The 14,977-nt window shown below is 39.6% G+C and overlaps 1 protein-coding gene across 1 annotated transcript in view; it reads right to left on the reverse strand.

Annotated features, from left to right (window-relative positions):
* Window positions 1-14,977, reverse strand: part of Mybbp1A (MYB binding protein 1a) — a 102,548-nt gene that overhangs the window by 44,600 nt on the left and 42,971 nt on the right. The window contains exons 7-10 of the mRNA XM_070079742.1: window positions 13,215-13,374; window positions 12,572-12,762; window positions 11,373-11,583; window positions 6,597-6,829 (exon numbers count right to left, since the gene is read on the reverse strand). Of these exons, the coding sequence (XP_069935843.1) occupies window positions 6,597-6,829; window positions 11,373-11,583; window positions 12,572-12,762; window positions 13,215-13,374 (795 nt within the window). The remainder of the gene's footprint in view (window positions 1-6,596; window positions 6,830-11,372; window positions 11,584-12,571; window positions 12,763-13,214; window positions 13,375-14,977) is intronic.

Genomic DNA, 14,977 nt, shown 5'->3' on the forward strand with positions numbered 1-14,977 from the left:
TCCTCTCTTCCTAGGTACATCTATATGTACATCCTCTCTTCCTAGGTACATCTATATGTACATCCTCTCTTCCTAGGTACATCAATATGTACATCCTCTCTTCCTAGGTACATCAATATGTACATCCTCTCTTCCTAGGTACATCTATATGTACATCCTCTCTTCCTAGGTACATCTATATGTACATCCTCTCTTCCTAGGTACATCTATATGTACATCCTCTCTTCCTAGGTACATCAATATGTACATCCTCTCTTCCTAGGTACATCTATATGTACATCCTCTCTTCCTAGGTACATCAATATGTACATCCTCTCTTCCTAGGTACATCTATATGTACATCCTCTCTTCCTAGGTACATCAATATGTACATCCTCTCTTCCTAGGTACATCAATATGTACATCCTCTCTTCCTAGGTACATCAATATGTACATCCTCTCTTCCTAGGTACATCTATATGTACATCCTCTCTTCCTAGGTACATCTATATGTACATCCTCTCTTCCTAGGTACATCTATATGTACATCCTCTCTTCCTAGGTACATCAATATGTACATCCTCTCTTCCTAGGTACATCAATATGTACATCCTCTCTTCCTAGGTACATCAATATGTACATCCTCTCTTCCTAGGTACATCTATATGTACATCCTCTCTTCCTAGGTACATCAATATGTACATCCTCTCTTCCTAGGTACATCAATATGTACATCCTCTCTTCCTAGGTACATCAATATGTACATCCTCTCTTCCTAGGTACATCAATATGTACATCCTCTCTTCCTAGGTACATCAATATGTACATCCTCTCTTCCTAGGTACATCAATATGTACATCCTCTCTTCCTAGGTACATCAATATGTACATCCTCTCTTCCTAGGTACATCAATATGTACATCCTCTCTTCCTAGGTACATCAATATGTACATCCTCTCTTCCTAGGTACATCAATATGTACATCCTCTCTTCCTAGGTACATCTATATGTACATCCTCTCTTCCTAGGTACATCTGTTTAACCCTTAAACTGTCCAAACGTAGATCTACGTTTTTTCAACATTTGAATGTAAAAAAACAGATCTTCTTTTTTATTTTTTACATTTGAAAAAGTGTAAAAAAGACTTTGATCTACGTTTTTTGTTATACGGTGGAACCTCTACTTGCGAGCGTGTCCACGTGCGAGTTTTTCCAAATACGAGCAGTCGATGGGTCGATTTTTTGCTTCCATACGCGAGCAAAATTTCCACAAGCGAGCAGACCTCAAGGCAGGTTCCTTGACACTGGTGAGGGGCTTTAGCTCTTGATCTCGAGAATTGTATCTCAGTTGTTTGTTGGACTATCTTATTGAAACTTGGGCAATGTATGATGGAAAGATGCTTCTTAATATACACCAAAAATGAAAGAAATCTAAGCATAAATAGCGGAGTTAACTTCTCAGCAATTAGCCACCCCTTAGTGGTAATTTCGAATGGTTTTTATGGTTGTATTCTCGTTGTTTTGGTCTCATTTGATAGAATGGAAGATACATTACAGAATAGATATGATTTTGATTGCTTTCACAACGAAAAGCACCTTGAAACAGAGCTCAACCTAGGAGAAATGGTCCATTGCTTGGCTGTTTCAGTGTAAACAAATGACGTCACAGTAAATCTTATATTTTTGTGTGAATAAAAATTACAAATTATTTATGTAATAATAATAATAATAATAATAATAATAATAATAATAATAATAATAATAATGAAAGAAATCTAAGCATAAATAATGGAGTTCACTTCTCAGCAATTAGCTACCCCTAAGCGGTAATTTCAAATGGTTTTTATGGTTGCATTCTCGTTTTTTTGGTCTCATTTGATAGAATGGAAGATATATTACAGAAATAGATATAATTTTGATTGCTTTCATGACGAAAAGTGCCTTGAAATTGAGCTCAACTTAGGAGAAATGGTCCATTGCTTGGCTGTTTCAGAGTAAACAAATGACGTCACTGTCCATTCCAATATGCAGTCGTGAATGGGTTGACATTATTTATACAATTATTGCAATAAGGAATAACAGTAAATCTTATATTTTTGTGTGAATAAAAATTACAAATAATTTATATAATAATAATAATAACGATAATAATAATAATAACAATTATAATATTTTTTACTATTTTTTTATTATTATCACACTGGCCGATTCCCACCAAGGCAGGGTGGCCCGAAAAAGAAAAACTTTCACCATCATTCACTCCATCACTGTCTTGCCAGAAGGGTGCTTTACACTACAGTTTTTAAACTGCAACATTAACACCCCTCCTTCAGAGTGCAGGCACTGTACTTCCCATCTCCAGGACTCAAGTCCGGCCTGCCGGTTTCCCTGAACCCCTTCATAAATGTTACTTTGCTCACACTCCAACAGCATGTCAAGTATTAAAAACCATTTGTCTCCATTCACTCCTATCAAACATGCTCACGCATGCCTGCTGGAAGTCCAAGCCCCTCACACACAAAACCTCCTTTACCCCCTCCCTCCAACCTTTCCTAGGCCGACCCCTACCCCGCCTTCCTTCCACTACAGACTGATACACTCTTGAAGTCATTCTGTTTTGCTCCATTCTCTCTACATGTCCGAACCACCTCAACAACCCTTCCTCAGCCCTCTGGACAACAGTTTTGGTAATCCCGCACCTCCTCCTAACTTCCAAACTACGAATTCTATGCATTATATTCACACCACACATTGCTCTCAGACATGACATCTCCACTGCCTCCAGCCTTCTCCTCGCTGCAACATTCATCACCCATGCTTCACACCCATATAAGAGCGTTGGTAAAACTATACTCTCATACATTCCCCTCTTTGCCTCCAAGGACAAAGTTCTTTGTCTCCACAGACTCCTAAGTGCACCACTCACTCTTTTCCCCTCATCAATTCTATGATTCACCTCATCCTTCATAGACCCATCCGCTGACACGTCCACTCCCAAATATCTGAATACATTCACCTCCTCCATACTCTCTCCCTGCAATCTGGTATCCAATCTTTCATCACCTAATCTTTTTGTTATCCTCATAACCTTACTCTTCCCTGTATTCACTTTTAATTTTCTTCTTTTGCACACCCTACCAAATTCATCCACCAATCTCTGCAACTTCTCTTCAGAATCTCCCAAGAGCATGGTGTCATCAGCAAAGAGCAATTGTGACAACTCCCACTTTATGTGTGATTCTTTATCTTTTAACTCCACGCCTCTTGCCAAGACCCTCGCATTTACTTCTCTTACAACCCCATCTATAAATATATTAAACAACCACGGTGACATCACACATCCTTGTCTAAGGCCTACTTTTACTGGGAAATAATTTCCCTCTTTCCTACATACTCTAACTTGAGCCTCACTATCCTCGTAAAAACTCTTCACTGCTTTCAGTAACCTACCTCCTACACCATACACTTGCAACATCTGCCACATTGCCCCCCTATCCACCCTGTCATACGCCTTTTCCAAATCCATAAATGCCACAAAGACCTCTTTAGCCTTATCTAAATACTGTTCACTTATATGTTTCACTATAAACACCTGGTCCACACACCCCCTACCTTAATAATAATAATAATAATAATAGTATAATAATAATATGAATAATAATAATACGATGGGATAAAGATAGAAATGTTAAAAGCAGGTGGGGATATAGTTTTGGAGTGGTTGGTGCAATTGTTTAATAAATGTATGGAAGAGGGTAAGGTACCTAGGGATTGGCAGAGAGCATGCATAGTTCCTTTGTATAAAGGCAAAGGGGATAAAAGAGAGTGCAAAAATTATAGGGGGATAAGTCTGTTGAGTGTACCTGGTAAAGTGTATGGTAGAGTTATAATTGAAAGAATTAAGAGTAAGACGGAGAATAGGATAGCAGATGAACAAGGAGGCTTTAGGAAAGGTAGGGGGTGTGTGGACCAGGTGTTTACAGTGAAACATATAAGTGAACAGTATTTAGATAAGGCTAAAGAGGTCTTTGTGGCATTTATGGATTTGGAAAAGGCGTATGACAGGGTGGATAGGGGGGCAATGTGGCAGATGTTGCAAGTGTATGGTGTAGGAGGTAGGTTACTGAAAGCAGTGAAGAGTTTTTACGAGGATAGTGAGGCTCAAGTTAGAGTATGTAGGAAAGAGGGAAATTTTTTCCCAGTAAAAGTAGGCCTTAGACAAGGATGTGTGATGTCACCGTGGTTGTTTAATATATTTATAGATGGGGTTGTAAGAGAAGTAAATGCGAGGGTCTTGGCAAGAGGCGTGGAGTTAAAAGATAAAGAATCACACACAAAGTGGGAGTTGTCACAGCTGCTCTTTGCTGATGACACTGTGCTCTTGGGAGATTCTGAAGAGAAGTTGCAGAGATTGGTGGATGAATTTGGTAGGGTGTGCAAAAGAAGAAAATTAAAGGTGAATACAGGAAAGAGTAAGGTTATGAGGATAACAAAAAGATTAGGTGATGAAAGATTGAATATCAGATTGGAGGGAGAGAGTATGGAGGAGGTGAACGTATTCAGATATTTGGGAGTGGACGTGTCAGCGGATGGGTCTATGAAAGATGAGGTGAATCATAGAATTGATGAGGGAAAAAGAGTGAGTGGTGCACTTAGGAGTCTGTGGAGACAAAGAACTTTGTCCTTGGAGGCAAAGAGGGGAATGTATGAGAGTATAGTTTTACCAACGCTCTTATATGGGTGTGAAGCGTGGGTGATGAATGTTGCAGCGAGGAGAAGGCTGGAGGCAGTGGAGATGTCATGTCTGAGGGCAATGTGTGGTGTGAATATAATGCAGAGAATTCGTAGTTTGGAAGTTAGGAGGAGGTGCGGGATTACCAAAACTGTTGTCCAGAGGGCTGAGGAAGGGTTGTTGAGGTGGTTCGGACATGTAGAGAGAATGGAGCGAAACAGAATGACTTCAAGAGTGTATCAGTCTGTAGTGGAAGGAAGGCGGGGTAGGGGTCGGCCTAGGAAGGGTTGGAGGGAGGGGGTAAAGGAGGTTTTGTGTGCGAGGGGCTTGGACTTCCAGCAGGCATGCTTGAGCGTGTTTGATAGGAGTGAATGGAGACAAATGGTTTTTAATACTTGACGTGCTGTTGGAGTGTGAGCAAAGTAACATTTATGAAGGGATTCAGGGAAACCGGCAGGCCGGACTTGAGTCCTGGAGATGGGAAGTACAGTGCCTGCACTCTGAAGGAGGGGTGTTAATGTTGCAGTTTAAAAACTGTAGTGTAAAGCACCCTTCTGGCAAGACAGTGATGGAGTGAATGATGGTGAAAGTTTTTCTTTTTCGGGCCACCCTGCCTTGGTGGGAATCGGCCGGTGTGATAATAAAAATAAAAAAAACGTATAACAATTATTATAATAATAGTATAATACAATAATAATAATAATATATATAATAATAATACATCTATAATAATAATGTACTACATATAATAATTATTATAATAGACGGCTTCAAAAGGCCGTCACTAGATGGCAGTGTTTACCACAACAAAGAGGGAGCGGTTGCGGCTGCCTCCACTTGTTACATGATGACATATTTTATTCATTTTAGAGTATATATCATGTTTCTATGTTATTTATATTGTCTGTTATGTCATATTAGATGAACTGTGATATATAAATAAGCCGTACAGATGATAGTGAAATTATTCACGAAGTAGTATTTTGCCCGGTCTCCAGACAAACTCTCGTCCACCGCCGACACCGCCTATACCACTACATGAATGACATATTTTATTCATTCTAGAGTATATATCATGTTTCTATGTTATTCATATTGTTTGTTATGTCATACTAGATGAACTTTGATAGATAGATAAATAAGCCGTATAGATGGTATTAGCGAAATTATTCATGAAGTATTTTGCCCGGTGTCCAGACAAACTCTCGTCCACCGCCGACACCGCCCATACCACTACATGAATGACATATTTTATTCATTTTAGAGTATATATCAGGTTTCTATGTTATTTATTTTGTTTATTATGTCATATTAGATGAAGTGAGATAGATAAATAAGCCGTAGAGTTGATATTAGCGAAATTATTGAAGTACAGAATTCCACTGGAACGAATTAATTGCATTTCAATTAATTTAAATGAGGAAAATTGACTCTGCAAACGAGCAAATCCAGTTGCGAGCAAGGTCATGGAATGGATTAAACTTGCAAGTAGAAGTTCCACTGTATTTGAAAATACGTAAAAAAACGTAGATCTACTTTTGGAGCACTACGCATGTGAACATAGATCTGTTTGGACAGTTTAGGGGTTAACACTTGATAAAGTTCATTGAGAGAGTGAAACTGTCAATAAAGTTCACTGCGAGGGTGAAACTTTGTTAATAAAGGCTGCATTTGTTTCATATTCCACACACCACCAGTGTTATACTCAACACACACCTGCTACACTGTACTCAGCACACACTTACTACACTGTATTCACCACACACCTACTACACTGTACTCACCACATACCTACTACACAAGTGTACTCACCAGAAGACACCTTGTGCTACAATGTACTCAGCACACACCTGCTACAGTGTACTCAGCACACACAGGTATACTCACCAGAAGACACCTTGTGCTACAGCCTTGAAGAGATTCTTAACATTGGTCATCAGTGTGAGTAAGAGTTCAGTGACCACCTCGACCCAGTATGGTTGTTCCTCTGCTGCTGCACTTCTCTCCTTCGTCTCACTTGACTTCTTCACAGCTTCGTAACATGCGTCAAGTTCTTCTATGATGTCTCTGGCACCTGATGAATCGTAGAAGATATGCAGACCCATCTGGCAATACAGAATCTAAAAAAAAAAACTATTATTTATCCTCTGACCTTATTAACCTTTTCACTGTCCAGACCTCTTAAATTAAGTGTTCACAGTGTCCACATTTAAAAAAAAAATTCATCTGAAATGGCAGAGAATCTTTTTCCTGGAGGAAATGAAACCAAAAATTATGAAATTTGATGGATAAATTACAGAATTATGCAGGTGCAAAGTTTAACGGTCTGGGCGCATTTTATGCCCCAGTGATTTCACCAACTGTGAGTTCTGTTTTAAGACAATTCCATTACTTAATTTGACCAAATTCTTAGCTATTTCTCTAATGATTTTTTGACTGATTGAGAACAAGAAACTGCCCATTCAGTTATCAAAACTACCCTAGAAAGTGCATAGAATAAGATAATTTGGCCAATTTTACATAAATTAAAAAAAAATAAGTTTTAAAAACAGTACAAAATAAACAGTGTTGACATTCCAGTATCCATATGCTCTTGCACTACCATCCACAGGATGGATATAGGGTGCACGATAAACTAGCCACTTCAGTGGCAAAATCTAATCTTGGATAACAAAATATAACCAGGAAAGATCTATCATGGTCTATGAAATCCCAATAATTGAATCAGACCTAGTAAAAACACATAAAAAAGACCAGAGGGTGAAGGAAGCCTTACCCGTCCTCAGGAATACTGGCAAAATCAAATATTTCTGGTACTTTGAGGCTGATTTCAAGCTCGTTCAGGTCCTGGAACCAACCCAAATCCTTTCTATTTCAATAGTATGTCTTCCATTTTATCATTTGATAGCAAGAAACAGAAAAAAAAACCACACACACACACACACACATACCCAAAGTCACTATTTTAAGCCAAATATGTGGTCAGAGAAACCATGGAATGGGTGGGGACTGAACCCATGGCAGGCAAGTTCTAAAATTCTCAGGCCATTTTGTTAACCACTGGGCCAGCTGACCCAGGCATGACAGGCCTGAGTCGCCTAGACATGAGAGAATGGGTGTGTGCACTCAGTGTGCCCCATATGAAAAAAATTGGGGATGCCTGGGTACCACATGCTCTTTTTTCCTATAAAAAAAAAAACTATTTTTTTTCTCAAAATATTTGGGGCGCTGCGCGAGTGAACGTATATACATGTTTGGATTGTTTAAGGGTTAAGACTCATTCAACTAGGTATATCTGTATACACCATAGGGAGGTTAGCATGGCTCACCACTGTGACCACAAATGCAGGTTGTTACAGATGAATCCCACACCAGCATGGCTGTGGTGTGCTCTAGCTCTAGTCCCTTCAAAGCCACTATCATGACTTGCAAAATCATAACAACACCTGGAGTATACCAGGAGAGAGTTTCAGGGGTCAACGTACCCCCAGCCCAGTCTGTGACAAGGCCTCACTGTCAATTAGGGCCTGATCAACCAAGATGTTACTGCTGGCCGCATGTAGACTCACATACAAACCACAGCCCAGCTGGTCAGGTACTGACTTTAGGTGCCAGTCCAGTGCCTTCTTGAAGACAGCCAGGGGCCTTCTGGTAATCCCCCTTATGTATGCTGGGAGGCAGTTGAACAGTCTTGGGCCAATGATACTTATTGTGTTATCTCTTAGCGTGCTTGTGGTAACCCTGCTTTTCATTTTGGGGATGTTGCATCTCCTGTCAAGTCTTTTGCATTTGTAGGGAGTGGTTTGAGTGCAAATTTGGTACTTATCCCTCTAGGATTTTCCAGGTGTGTATTATGTATCTTTCCTGCCTGCATTCCAGGGAATACAAGTCAACAAACTTCAGCCATTCCCAGTAATTTTGGTGTTTTATTTTACTTAGATGTACATTCTCCAGGTCAACAATTTCGTCTGAAGGGGACAGTTAGTGTACTAGCCTAGAGAGAACAAGCAATTTGAAGAGAATCATCAAATGGCTTGGCATCCCTAGTTTTGAAGGTTCTCATTATCTATCCTATCATTGTTGTGGTCTTTGAAAGCAAGATCCTTTGACATTATCACTCCCAGGTCCTTCATATTAGTTTTATGCTCTATTGTGAGGTTGGAATTAATTTTATACTCTGATAGTTTTAATTTCCTCAAGTTTTCTAGATCAGAGTAATTGAAATTTCTCTTCATTGAACTTCATATTTTCTGTGCCCCAACTGGTATGATTTCAAGCCCCACCCATCCCATGATTTATTTGCAATCTGTTATTACAATTTTGTAATTCATATGGTCAGAGTTTTGCTTTTCCCATCATGCACTGCATGAGGCATGAATTTTTTTTATACTGGGCACATTCACAATACAAGACACATTCTCTCATATGTAGGCCAAAATTTACCACTCACAGTTTATATGAGTGACCTGAGCTCATGATGAACTACATCAAGCACTTTTTTTTTTTTAACACGCCAGCCGTTTCCCACCAAGGCAGGGTGACCCAAAAAGAAAGAAAACAACTTTCATCATTCAACACATTCACCATCACTCATACATAATCACTGTTTTTGCAGAGGCACTCAAATACAACAGTTTAGATGACCGTCCAAACTGCTTATATCTTAAACCCCTCCTTTAAAGTGCAGGCATTGCACTTCCCATTTCCAAGACCCAAGTCCGGCTAACTGGTTTTCCCTGAATCCCTTCACAAAATATTACCCTGCTCACACTCCAACAGCTCTTCAGGTTCCAAAAACCATTCGTCTCCTTGCACTCCTATCTAACACGCTCACATACGCTTGCTGGAAGTCCAAGCCACTCACCCACAAAACCTCCTATACCCCCTCCCTTAAACCTTTTCAAGGATGACCCCTACTCTGCCTTCCTTCCCCTACAGATTTATACACTCTCCAAGTCATTCTACTTTGTTCCATTCTCTTTAAATGACTGAACCACCTCAACAACCCCTCTTCAGCCCTCTGACTAATACTTTTAGCAACTCCACACCTCCTCCTAATTTCCACACTACTAATTCTCTATATGATATTTACACCATACACTGACCTTAGACATGACATCTCCACTGCCTCCAGCCTCCTCCTCACTGCAGCATTTACAACCCATGCTTTACACCCATATAAGCGTGTTGGTACCACTATACTCTTGTACATTCCCTTCTTTGCCTCCATGGATAACGTTATTTTTTGTCTCCACAGATACCTCAACGCACCACTAACATTTTGTCCTTCATCAATTCTGTGGTTAATCTCATCCTGCATAAACTCATCCGCTGACAAGTCACCTCCCAAATATCGGAAAACATTCACTTCTTCCGTACTCCCTCTCTCCAATGTGATATCCAATTTTTCTTTATCTAAACTGTTTGATATTGTTTGATGCCCTTATCAACTTACTCTTACCCATGTTCACTTTCGACTTTCTACCTTGACACACCCTCCCAAACACATCCACTAACCTTTGCAACTTTTCTTTAGAATCCCTCAAAAGCACAGTATCATCAGCAAAAAGTAACTGTCAACTCCCATTTTGTATTTGATTCCCTGTAATTTAATCCCACCCCTCTCCCCAACACCCTAGAATTTACTTCTTTTACAGGAGCATTACAGTTCAAGTTAACCTCTACAACACCTAACCCCCCCCCCCCTCTCCCCAATGTCACTTTCCAAGACTCAAGTCCTGCTATCTATTTTTCCTGAATTATTTCATTTTACCTTGCTGAAATTCCAACAACATACTGAATCCCAAATAATCATGTCTCCACTCATGTTAACCTACCATGCTTACATGTGCCTGCTGGAGGCTGAATTTCCTACCACAAGTAACCTCCTTCACTCCCTCCCTCCAATCATTCCTGGGACAACCCTGACTATTTCCCTCCACTCCTGAGTTATAAACCTCCTTGTACAACCTATTCTGAATCATCCTTTCTCAATGAGCAAACCACCTCAACAACCTCTCCTCAGCTCTGAGTCTTATCTCTGGTAACCTCACATCACCTTCTAATTTCTAAACTTCAAATCCCTTACATAATATTGACAGCACATAGTTCACAAATGCTGCCTCCAGCCTCCTCCTCACTGTAATGTTCAAACCTGTGCTTCACATGCATGTAAAACTGTCAGAACCACTATGATGCACTTTTCTTCACTGATGTTCTTTCTTTACATTATAGAAGCATTCAAATAACTTCATTTTCAATTATAAAACTATGCAATGTGCAATGTTAAGTATTTGAGTTATAGTTTTAGTCTGCATGAAGCACTCTGCACAATCAAGGAATGTCCAAAATGACTTTTCTTCAACACACCAGGTTGGGTGATCATACAGTAAGTAGCTGTCTTGCCAGAGGTGTACTGACATGACAGTTTAAATGACCCTGTGAGCTGCAAGATTCTCACCCATCCTTCAGCATGCAAGCAACGTACTTTCAAAATGGAAGAAGTGAATTTCACTTAATTTTGAAACAATTATTTATATTTTGGAAATTATATTGTTTGTTTGGGACTTAATAATGGTCCACAAGAAACAAAAACATCATTTCAAGTTTCCTCTCTAAGCTCTGGGTTAACACTAAGTTATTGTGGAGCAGTTGAGCACTAACCTGAAACACTTGGTTTGCTCTGGAGTCCTGTTTCTCCCGTTCCAGGGCAGATAATTTCTTGCACACTTGAGGCCACAGCTGCTTGGCCTCATCGCCAAGATGTAATTGGCCAGCTTCCTCTTGTGAACGTAACTCTTCATCTGCCGCCTTAACGATGTCCAACAACACACCCTTGTACTCTTGTATGTGCCCAGTGAAGTGAACAAGTCCTCTGAAATAAAGTCACAAGAGACTCACATCAACTGAATAACCTCTGCAGTCAATGTTTCCCTTCAGGGATTGCAACAGTCATATCAGGCCCTTTATACAACACACATCAGGACAATCTTGCAATATGCAGCTCTACCATAAAACTTACACCTTAAAAAGCATGTTAAGTAACTAGGAAAAGTGCAGAGCTAAGGGATATGAGCTACAAGGAGTGGTTAATGGAGTCGCATTTATTAACACTTGAGGACAGAAGAACCAGGGAAGACATAACATACAAAATACTCAGAGGAACTGATAGGGTAGAAGGAAATAGTCTGTTTGAGAGGTAAGAAACAGGTACTTGGGACACAGCTAAAAGTTAAAGGCACAGATGAGCCACAGGGATGTCAGGAAGCATTTCATCAGGATCAGGGTGGTCAGGAAATGGAAAGACTTGAATGAAGAAGTGGAGGCAGGCTCTACATATAGCTTTAAAAGCAGGTACAGGAGAGCCCTGCTTATACAGCAGGTTAGGTTCCGGGCTACCTCTGTAAAGTGAAAATCACTGTAAAGTGAATCATAGCCTTTTTTCACTTTCAAATGCATATAAAAGCCTGATAATATATAATATTGTGAACATGTTAAGTGAGCAATAAAGCTAGGCCTAAAAAATGCATATAAAATATACACATTGCTTACCTTAAAATATTTCCATCCTTAGCTTACAGCGAGTGGTGAATATATTTACTGTAGGAAGTCTGAATAAATGAGGAATGGCTTTAATTGAAAAACCACTGCATTAGCAAAACACTAAAGCGAAGTGCTGTAAAGAGGACCACCTGCATTATGGAACTCTAGAGGATAGGAGGGATTTAACCTGGCAAGTGCAAGTTAGAGAGATGGGCCCAGAAGCTATGACACATAGGTGAGAATATATAGTTGAATCAAAACAAATCACTGTAATATCACCAAACAGTTGAGAGAAGAAACTCAGTGGGCAGAGAACTTACTTAAAGAAAGCTCCTCTGAACTCTTCACAATTAGCTGGGTTACTTGTGAAGAGTGCAACCTTCATGAGTGCTATGAGCTGCTGAGTCCTCCAGGCTTGGTGCTCACCACCCACCACCTTAGAGTGCATCACCAGGTTACTTAAAGCAAATGCTGCACACGTCTCGTCCATAGGCTTCACGTTATCAATTTCCTGTAAAATATAATGCCAAGGTGTGTGTAATTTGTATTATAACTGCCAACATTCACAACCCATAATTTCTTCCATGTAAAAAATTACTAATAGAATTAAATCATCTCCACACTACCAAGACGTGCTAGTGTACTTTACAATAAAACTGTAGCAACAAAACTCATCATAACTTACACAACACACTAGTGTACTTTACAAAAAAACATAGTAGCAACATAACTTATACAACACAGTAATGCACAGTAATACTGCAGTAAGAACACTTATTTAACCTAGATAAGAATGATGAATGACTTTATGATAAGACAAATGACAATGCTCAATAAAGTTTTTGAATATACAGTATTTTAAATACTGTACACATGACAATGTGATGGTCTCTGAGGGTAACAAACTGATGCTCTAGCCTACACTACCCACATGTTAACCAAATATAAAAATTAAATACATACCTTTTTCATAATCTTATTCAAGATTTCTGCAAAGCCCTTGATGGTATTAAATGTATAGTGAATTTTCATTTGAGCCAGTAACTTCGTGCCAGTGAGTGGGTCAAACCTCACACTGCCTGGTGGTATCACCAGAGCCTTCACTACAGCAAGTTGCAAATCACTGAAACGAAAATAAACAGATCATATAAACACAGGTAGTAGGTTGGTAGACAGCAACCACCCAGGGAAGTACTACCGTCCTGCCAGATGACTGTGAAACAAAAACCTGTAACTGTTTTGCATGATGGTAGGATTGCTGGTTTCTTTTTCTGTCTCATAAACACGCTAAGATAACAGGGATATCTTGCTACTCCTACTTACACTTTGGTCACACTTCACAGACACGCACATGCATATATATATATACATACATCTAGGTTTTTCTCTTTTTTCTAAATAGCTCTTGTTCTTTTTTATTTCTTCTATTGTCCATGGGGAAGTGGAAAAGAATCTTTCCTCCGTAAGCCATGCGTGTCGTATGAGGCGACTAAAATGCCAGGAGCAATGGGCTAGTAACCCCTTCTCCTGTATACAATTACTAAAAAAGAGAAGAAGAAAAACTTTATAAAACTGGGTTGCTTAAATGTGCGTGGATGTAGTGCGGATGACAAGAAACAGATGATTGCTGATGTTATGAATGAAAAGAAGTTGGATGTCCTGGCCCTAAGCGAAACAAAGCTGAAGGGGGTAGGAGAGTTTCAGTGGGGGGAAATAAATGGGATTAAATCTGGAGTATCTGAGAGAGTTAGAGCAAAGGAAGGGGTAGCAGTAATGTTAAATGATCAGTTATGGAAGGAGAAAAGAGAATATGAATGTGTAAATTCAAGAATTATGTGGATTAAAGTAAAGGTTGGATGCGAGAAGTGGGTCATAATAAGCGTGTATGCACCTGGAGAAGAGAGGAATGCAGAGGAGAGAGAGAGATTTTGGGAGATGTTAAGTGAATGTATAGGAGCCTTTGAACCAAGTGAGAGAGTAATTGTGGTAGGGGACTTGAATGCTAAAGTAGGAGAAACTTTTAGAGAGGGTGTGGTAGGTAAGTTTGGGGTGCCAGGTGTAAATGATAATGGGAGCCCTTTGATTGAACTTTGTATAGAAAGGGGTTTAGTTATAGGTAATACATATTTTAAGAAAAAGAGGATAAATAAGTATACACGATATGATGTAGGGCGAAATGACAGTAGTTTGTTGGATTATGTATTGGTAGATAAAAGACTGTTGAGTAGACTTCAGGATGTACATGTTTATAGAGGGGCCACAGATATATCAGATCACTTTCTAGTTGTAGCTACACTGAGAGTAAAAGGTAGATGGGATACAAGGAGAATAGAAGCATCAGGGAAGAGAGAGGTGAAGGTTTATAAACTAAAAGAGCAGGCAGTTAGGGTAAGATATAAACAGCTATTGGAGGATAGATGGGCTAATGAGAGCATAGGCAATGGGGTCGAAGAGGTATGGGGTAGGTTTAAAAATGTAGTGTTAGAGTGTTCAGCAGAAGTTTGTGGTTACAGGAAAGTGGGTGCAGGAGGGAAGAGGAGCGATTGGTGGAATGATGATGTAAAGAGAGTAGTAAGGGAGAAAAAGTTAGCATATGAGAAGTTTTTACAAAGTAGAAGTGATGCAAGGAGGGAAGAGTATATGGAGAAAAAGAGAGAAGTTAAGAGAGTGGTGAAGCAATGTAAAAAGAGAGCAAATGAGAGAGTGGGTGAGATGTTATCAACAAA

Source organism: Cherax quadricarinatus, unplaced genomic scaffold (genome assembly GCF_038502225.1).
Source record: "Cherax quadricarinatus isolate ZL_2023a unplaced genomic scaffold, ASM3850222v1 Contig12, whole genome shotgun sequence".
Taxonomy (NCBI): domain Eukaryota; kingdom Metazoa; phylum Arthropoda; class Malacostraca; order Decapoda; family Parastacidae; genus Cherax; species Cherax quadricarinatus.